General features: G+C 44.8%; 1 protein-coding gene and 1 long non-coding RNA gene across 3 annotated transcripts in view; one reads left to right on the forward strand and one right to left on the reverse strand.

The window, feature by feature from the left end:
* The window catches only part of LTN1 (listerin E3 ubiquitin protein ligase 1), a 63,943-nt gene extending 62,677 nt beyond the window's left edge, over positions 1–1,266 (reverse strand). For both annotated transcript variants that reach the window (XM_055313610.1, XM_055313609.1), the window contains exon 1: positions 1,154–1,266. In XM_055313610.1, the coding sequence (XP_055169585.1) occupies positions 1,154–1,195 (42 nt within the window). In that variant the 5' untranslated portion in view covers positions 1,196–1,266. The remainder of the gene's footprint in view (positions 1–1,153) is intronic.
* Positions 1,267–1,434: 168 nt separating this feature from the next.
* On the forward strand, positions 1,435–2,399 carry LOC129501971 (uncharacterized). Its single transcript, XR_008662862.1, has 2 exons — positions 1,435–1,506; positions 2,184–2,399. It is a non-coding gene; the product is annotated as an uncharacterized LOC129501971 (long non-coding RNA).
* Positions 2,400–8,519: the final 6,120 nt, after the last annotated feature.

Genomic DNA, 8,519 nt, shown 5'->3' on the forward strand with positions numbered 1-8,519 from the left:
GCCCCTGGTGGCTCAGTCGGTTAAGCGTGTGCCTTTGGCTCCTGCCGTGACCTGGGGCTCCAGAATGGGGCCCAGCATTGTGGGGTCCCTGGCTCGGTGGGGAAGCCTGCTTCTCCCTCTCCTGCTGCTCCCAGTCTGTGGTGTCTCTCTCTCTCTCTCTCTCTCTCTCTCTCAAATAAATAAAATAAAATAAAAATAAAATAAACATGTATTTAGTGGGTTTCTACTATATGCTAGTCCTTGTTCTAGGCCCCTAGGACAACAACAGCTTTCATTAAAAAAACAAAACCAAAACCAAAAACACCTGCCTTCGTAATACTCACATCCCAGGGAAGCAAGACCGCAAATGAAGGGAGACAGCAAATTACACGGCGTGTGAAAAAATCGTTACGTGCACAGGAGTAAAACAAAGCAGGAAAGGAGCACAGGAAGCGGGAGGAGGGCTACAATTTAAAACAGGGCGATCAAGACAGACCTTCCTGGGGTGTCTACCTGGCAAAACTGGTAGCCACCTGAACAAAAGAGCGTCGGGGAGCCTGCCAGGCAAGGTCAAGGCTCCGTGAGCAGGTCAGGTCCGTGTGGCTGGACTGAGGCAGCCAGGAGGAAGCTGAAGGTGGTGCCAGAGACGGGAAGGGGCCGGAGCCTGACCACATGCCATGTACACACACCGTCGCCAGGGATCTGGCCTCTACCACGAGCAATCCTGGGGAGCCCCAGCAGGTTTCGGAGCAAAAGAGTGACATGATCCGAGATGTCCTGCACACCAGGCTCACTCTAAGTGCTTCCTACCCAACTCCCTGGTTCCCCAGTCCCATCCACCACCACCCCACCCCACCCCACCCCACCCCCGGCCCCGACCAGGTAACCTTCCAGTCGAAGCGGATACTGAACCATCTCTTAATGGAAACCGCGAGGTGTGTGCCCGGCTGCAGACAGCTCCGGCCGGGAACACCTCTCCTCTCACAAACCCCCCATCTGCCCAGACACGACCCAGCCCGTCGGCGGGGACGCACACACAACAGAGAGGTCACACTCGACACGCAAACACACGCCTCCCGGCAGCCGCGCTCCGCACGCCCTCCGGACGCGCGCGTGGTGCGGCCAGCCGCTGCGAGGCCGGAGCTCCCCGGTCGGCGAGGCCCTCCGCACTCACCCGCAGGTTCCCCTTGGTCCGCTGCTTGTTCTTCCCGCCCATGGTCGCGGTGTCAGCCGCACTCCCGGCCCGCAGCCCCGTCGTTGACACCGCCGGGCCACAACTTCCGGTCCCCGGCGCCGGAACAGGGCCGACCCGAGCGACTTCCCAGGCCCTCCCCTTCCGCCGCCCACCCCGCCCTCCCGCCGCCCCGCTTCCGCTCCCGCCTCCCGCCGGGGCCCGCGCCAGCCGCCGCCGGAAACGTCACAGCTAGAGCCACGCCTTTCTGAGTGACGTCATCCGTGCCCAGTAAGAGGCCAGGTAGGAGCGCCGGTCCCGCGCTCGGCGAGTGAGGGCTGTTCCCGTCTTGGCGGGTAGGAGCTTTTTCACGTAAGGGTAGCAGAAGAATGACGTGGTAGTGGAAACCGGAAATGTTTGACCTAAAGTGCAATCATGAGCATCACCTGGGAGTTTATTAGAGATGCAGAGGGGACCCTGGGTGGCACAGGTGGTTAAACCACTGGACTCTTGGTTTCAGCTCAGGCCCTGATCTGAGTCATGGAATTGAGCCCCGCCTCTGGCTCTGTGCTCGGCGGGGGGGGGGGGGGGGGCTTCATATTCTCTCACCTTCCCCCTCTACCCCTCCCACTCCTTCTCTCTCAAGTAGGTAAATAAATCTTAAAAAAGAAAATAGCAGACTGTCAGGTCCATCTCAGGACTACTGAAGCAGGTTTTGCATTTTTTTAAAAGTAGGCTCCATGCTGAGCCTGGCTGGAGCCCAACTAGGGGCCTGAACCTACGACCCTGCGATCAGGATCTGAGCTGAGATCAAGAAGGGAAAGTTTGACTGAGCTACCCAGGCGCCCCAGATTTCTGCAATTTTAACAAGATTCCCAGGTGGTGTTGAAATTTGAGAAGTGGTGCTCTAGGCGATATTCTCTAAATCAATCCTTCCTTCCTTCCTTCCTTCCTTCCTTCCTTCCTTCCTTCCTTCCTTCCTTCCTTCCTTCCTTCCTTTTTCTTTTTTTAAAAGACTTTATTTATTTGACAGAGCACAAGCAGGAGGTGCATCAGGCAGAGGGAGAAGCAGGCTCCCAGCTGAGCCAGGAGCCCAATACGGAACTCAACTCCAGGACCCTGGGATGATGACCTGAGCCAAAGGCAGATACTTAACCAACTGAGCCACCCAGGCACCCAATCCCCCCTCCTCTTCATGTCAAAATGTTAAGGGTGGCTTTTAGAAAAGTCTAATAAAATCTGACATGTACAGATCTTGTACTAAGCGACTTTGATTCTCAATGACGCTAGAAAAACATAATCACACGTTGCTGGTTATTGTATCTCATGTCCACACACTCACCCCTTTATACTCAACTTGATCATTCTAAAACTCTGCATACTATTTCTCCTTTATTCAGCTGGCTTCCTGTTAGGTGCCATCCACAGTGGGGACTAGAAGTGACTTGCTCCTTTCTGTTAGCATCATCCTAGCAGCGTTAATTCCTTTAGGTGGCAGTCGGTTTCACTCTTCATTGCTTTTTCAATAATCAGTCACCTTTATTGTGCACCTCAGGGGTACCAGTAACAGCAGCCAGGTAGGAACATCATCCTCAGATGTCTGATTCCTAGCTCCATGGGTCACCTCTACTGAGCTCTGCTCTGAATATAGCTTATTCTTTAGACTGCAATTCAGAGTCAAGTAAATATTTCACATGATTTTGGCATAAAAATAAATCTAAATTTTTAAAAACTCTCCCTAAAAAACAAAAGCAAAATGAAACAAATACACCTATACATCTACAAAGTTAATAGCTTTGTAATACAAAGAAAAAATATTTCACTGGACTTCAGAGCACCTTCACTTGACTATGTATCTCTGTGGAATATATCATATGAACAAAAAGAACTTCAAAAATTTGTAAGCTATTTTTTAAAAGATTTTATTTATTTATTCATGACACACACACACAGAGAGAGAGAGAGAGAGAGAGAGAGAGAGAGAGACAGGCAGAGGGGAAGCAGGCTGCACGCAGGGAGCCCGACTTGGGACTCGATCCCAGGTCTCCATGATCTCCCCCTGGGCTGAAGGTGGTGCTAAACCACTGTGCCACCAGGGCTGCCCTGTAAGCTATTTTTAATAAGTATAATAGCATAATAATATCATTACTATTATTCTGAAATCAAATAAGTAATTATTATAAAGGAACATGGAATTTTGAGAGGTGATGAAAATATTCTGTATCTTGATTGAGGTAATAGTTACAACTGTATGCATTTGTCAAAACTCATAGAACTCTACATGAAAAAGGATGAGTTTTCATCTAAATTCATATTCAACTTAAAAGCCAAATATGTAATCATAATGCCATTAGGAACTAAGAGATACAAATATAAAATGAAAAAGGTTTAAAATAGGGGTGCCTGGCTTGCTCAATTGGTAGAGTATGCCAGTCTTGATCTTGGTGTTGTGAGCTCAAGCCCCATATTGGGTGTAGAGCTTACTTAAAAAAAAAAAGCTTTAAAATAAAATTTGTAAATTTGAAACAGAAAAATTAGTATGAACTCATTGTATGCATGTGTATTTGTATGTTTTTTTCAAGCTTTGTCTCCTGAAAAGGTCTAGAAATAATGGCAAACCTAGTAGCAATGAGCGCTATTAAAGAACAATGACAATCAACAAAATTTAGAATATAAGAAAGTCTGTAAGACAAGCAATCAGTTTCATAAATACTTTGCAGAAGGGAGAGGAGAAGAGGAAAGAGAAGAAGAGAAAGGGAACAGATTGAAAGAGGTTAACAAGACATACCAACCAAATGCAAGTGTGGCTCTTGTTTGAATCCTGATTCAAACTGTTAAAAGATAATTGGGGAAATATGAACACATATTGGATATTTGGTGACATTAAAGAATAGTTGTCAAGAATTTTGGGGGTGTGATAAAGGTATTTCGGCTATATTAAAAAAAACAGACTTTGCCTTTTAGGGATACACACTAAAGCTTGTACAGATAAGAAGATAACAATGTCTGAGATCTGCTTCAACAAATCCAGTGGGGTAAGGGGTAGGGGCAGAAATTTGAGTGTCCTTATGAAATACTCTCTGGACTACTCTGATACCATACTTTCAGACTGTTCCTCCTAATTTTCTGTTCCTTGATTTCTTTGATGACTAATTTGCCTCTATGGAGTTTTCTTTTATTTTCTTTTCTTTTTTAAGGAATGTCTGATTTTTTATTTTTATTTTTAAAGATTCTATTTATTCATGAGACAGAGAGAGAGAGAGAGAGAGAGAGAGAGAGAGAGAGGCAGAGACACAGGCAGAGGGAGAAGCAGGCTCCATGCAGGGAGCCTGATGTGTGACTCGATCATGGGTCTCCAGGATCACGCCCTGGGCTGAAGGCAGGCGCTAAACCTCTGAGCCACCCGGGCTGCCCATCTCTATGGAGTTTTCAAATATTAAATATCAGTCACTCCTCACAACCCCAGTGCAGCTCTTTCTGCCCACAGGTCCTGTTCCTAGGCTTTAATAAAGCCACCTTCTTGTACCAAAGTTATCTCAAGATTCTTTCTTGACCGTGGACTCTGAACCCCACCACTTCAAAGCACATCACCATAACCAAAACAGTGAATTGCTAAATTACAGTACACTCAGCCATACACAATGACAACGTTGCCAAAAAATCTATGTCATGGAGACATTTAAACTCCATTGTTTAATGAAGGGAGGCAGATACAAAACAGCATGTACAATATGATTTAATTGCTTAAAAAAAGAAAATGTGACATATACACACAAGTAAAAATAATATACTAGAAAATAAAACGTAAAACCAAAATTTAATATAGTCTGGGGGGGGGAGACTTATGGGTGGGTTTTAAATCTAGCTATTTCTACATTTGGTGTAAGGATCATGTTTTCTAATGAAAATGTAGTACATATATATTTATACATTGGAGCGAAGGGGGCAAGAAAGAAGAGATTTACGAAATCCAAAATGCCAAATGCTCCTGGGGAGGAAAAATTAAGCCTCCACTGAGGTCATTGCCTTGTTGAAATCTGGGGACGCGAAGGTACTCGACTACACCCCTCTGATGCCAGGGAGCAAAATTCCACCAATTCTCCAGGCTGTAGCAACATCCGGGAAATCCCAAAAGAATACAGATCGATGCCTTTTTTTCCCAAAAGATCACGAGTGGTTTAAAAAAAAAAAAAAAGGCAGCCCAACTGGCAAACGCAGCAGCACCTGCCTGGCGGGTGATCTCCACTTGAAGAACGAGTCCGCAGTTTCTCGGACTACAGCCCCAGGTCAAAGCCTCTGCCCACATCGGAATCGCAGAGCTCAGGGCTGACGTTCCGCGACCCGCCACCTTCTCCCCGCCACAACGCCCCAACCTGGACTAGCATTTCCAGGACACGTCGGTGAAGATGCGGCGCCTGCGCGAAGCGCCTTCAGGGCCCTCCCGGCTGCGCTCCCCGCGAGGAGCCTTCGGGTGCTCTCAAGCTGCGGGAGCTGGGAAAGGCCCAGGTGTCGGTCAAAGCACCAGAGCACTTGAAAGCCTCAGGGGACCCGGTGTCTGCAGGAAGCCAGTCACTCACTCCCCTTTCATGCTGAGCTAGGATCTTCCCTATGGCTGCTCTGCTCCTTGAAGGGTTGTACCTTTGATATTTGGCGGGGAGGGGAGGGATGACAAAAGACATTAAGGATTAAGGCCTCCGTCCCTCCCCCAGCCTGATGGTAGCAGATTGCCAAATTATACTTAACGGAAGGCTCACTGTGCCCCTTTGCAGGATTTTTATGGGTTCAGCTGATTCAAAATAGTTGTCATCATTGTTGCAGGGGGTAGGTAACTAGGAAGTAACCCGTGCATCAGTTCCTAGAGGCTATGAACTCTTAGCTGCCTTGCAGTCTTTATGGAGGTGCACAAATGACATCTGTTGGGTTTCTTTAATATCTTATTATAGAGCTTTCTAAAAAAAAAAAAGTGTGTAACGGTTTTGATATCAGGGATAAAAGTGATTATCAGTCTGCACAGCAGCAGATGCAGTTTTGTTTTAAAATTCAGTTTATGAAATTAACGTGCAGGTGACAACAGTGGCTTTGACTTTGTTAGTCCAAGTTCAGCTAATTTGGATTTATGGGATAAATTTTACAATTTACAATATTTTAAAAAATTTTACTTAAGAATTGTTTTTACAGGAATGACTTTTACAAATAACAGTGGATGTGTGGCCAATGTTTCCTGCTCACACTTTTGTTTTCTAATAATCCTTTTAATTTTTAATCATAGTTTGGCTTGGGACTAATTGTTTATTTTCAGAATTTATCATTATTTCTTTGTAGATGATTCCAGTCCAAGGTATATATTAAATTAATACATTGACAGATTGTCATTGTGAAATAAATGTACATGCTATCATACTGGTCAATTTTATCTAAAAAGAATGTTTATATATCAAGTATGTGATCATTGGTAATAGTCTAAGAAAGCTGTTTCCTGTTCCTCTAACATTTAATTACAGTTTATTGCTTTTTTTTTTTAGATTTATTTATTTGAGAGAGAAAGGGAGGAGGAACAGATGGAAAGAGAGAGAGAATTCCAGGGAGACTCCTCACCTAGTACGGAGCCCCACTCAGGCCTGATCCCACCGTGAGTCCATGACCTGCGTCAAAAACAAGAATTGGACGCTTAACCAACAGAGCCACCCAGACACACCCCTCTTATGGTTTTTATTGTCTTACATTATACAGTGCAGACCGGACCTGCACTCTTTTGGCATCTTACACTTGCACCTATTTTTATTTATTATTTTTTAAGTATTTTGTTTATTCATTTGAGAGAGAGCATAAGTGCACGAGTCAGGGAAGGGGAAGAGAGAGAGGCAGTCTTCGAGCTGAGCGGAAGTCTAGACTTGGTTCCATTTCAGGATCCTGACATCATGACCTGAGCCAAAGTCAGATACTTAACCAACTGAGCCACCAAGGCACCCCTACTTTCATCCATTTTTAAAGGAATTTACTAATCATGAGGTTGGAAAGTCTGTATTTTTCTTTCTCACTATGCCTTAATAATCTAATGTCTAAATTTGACAGGGGTCTCAATAAAGAAAACTTATAAAGCCTCTTTATTGCATTGTTTCTATTTTACACTTAAGATTTATCTATTTGTACATAGTACTGTGTTCATTTATTTATTTATTGAGCGCAGTGGGGAGGGACAGAGGGAGAGGAGAGAGAGAATCTTAAGCAGGCTTCACACCCAGTGCAGAACTCAGCACAGGGCTCAATCTCACAACCCAGAGAGCATAACCTGAGCAGAAATCAAGAGTTGGTTGCTTAACTGACTGAGCTACCCATGTATCCTAGCATTGTGTTCTTTTATTAAAATAATGTACAAAGACTGAACAAGTTCTAGCATTTTGGTCCTGCTAAAATATGTGCATCATCTGGCCCCTTTGGTAGCTTCTGGGGGATGTTAGGTCCCATGCTCTGTAGGATATTTCATTCACATCTAGATGTGGCTAGAGGACTCAGACACTTTAGAATAGCTCGTCCATCTGGCTGTGTTGTGCCATCAACGGAAGGATTGGTATTTACGGGGCAACTGGGCAGTGGGGGTGGAATCTGAAGGGGCACAGAAGAGTCCCATCTGATATAGGCACTGTGCTATAAACACCATTCTAATTGCATTTGTGTGAAGCCGACTAATGAATGCATCCTGGACAAATCTGCCATGATGACTGCTGTGTGACTTGAAGCATTCTTGAGCCCAGGCCACCCCCCACCATTCTTTATTTTTGTCGAACTATATCCTTAGTATACCCTTGGGGCATAACACCCTTGATGTGCTCTGGAGATACAACTGTTCTCAAATATTTCCTCCCATGTGGTCCCCTAGCATATACTCCCAGCCTTCAGGACTATAAAACTTGGTCCTGGAAAAGATGGAGTTCTGGAGATATACTTATTTTGTGGTTGTCCAAGACACAATTCTGTCTTTAAGTCCCCCTAATAAACTGTTTCTTGTCCAGCTGGACTCACTGGCCTTTTCAGTTTTACAGCTTTGGTTTTTACAGAAAGGTGTTTAACCACCTTTATTTATACATAAAGTCTACTCACATTCGACTTTATTCCTTCTGAATTCCACATAGTATAGCATAATATGTGTTATATTGCACTTGCTGATTCACTTAGTAATGGGTACATAAAAGTTGCCTCCAACTTTTTACTAAGATAAATAATGCATTGTGTCCGCCCCACCCCCTTCCTCTAACCAAGTCTGATTCTTCAAGGAATACTCAACACATGGTACCAATTTGAGTGCTAGCATCTAGTAAATTCTTAATAATTACTTTGGGAACTGATTTATGGAGTGCCTCAAAAACCAGGT

The sequence above is a fragment of the Nyctereutes procyonoides genome, unplaced genomic scaffold (genome assembly GCF_905146905.1).
Source record: "Nyctereutes procyonoides isolate TBG_1078 unplaced genomic scaffold, NYPRO_anot_genome, whole genome shotgun sequence".
NCBI classification, from domain to species: domain Eukaryota; kingdom Metazoa; phylum Chordata; class Mammalia; order Carnivora; family Canidae; genus Nyctereutes; species Nyctereutes procyonoides.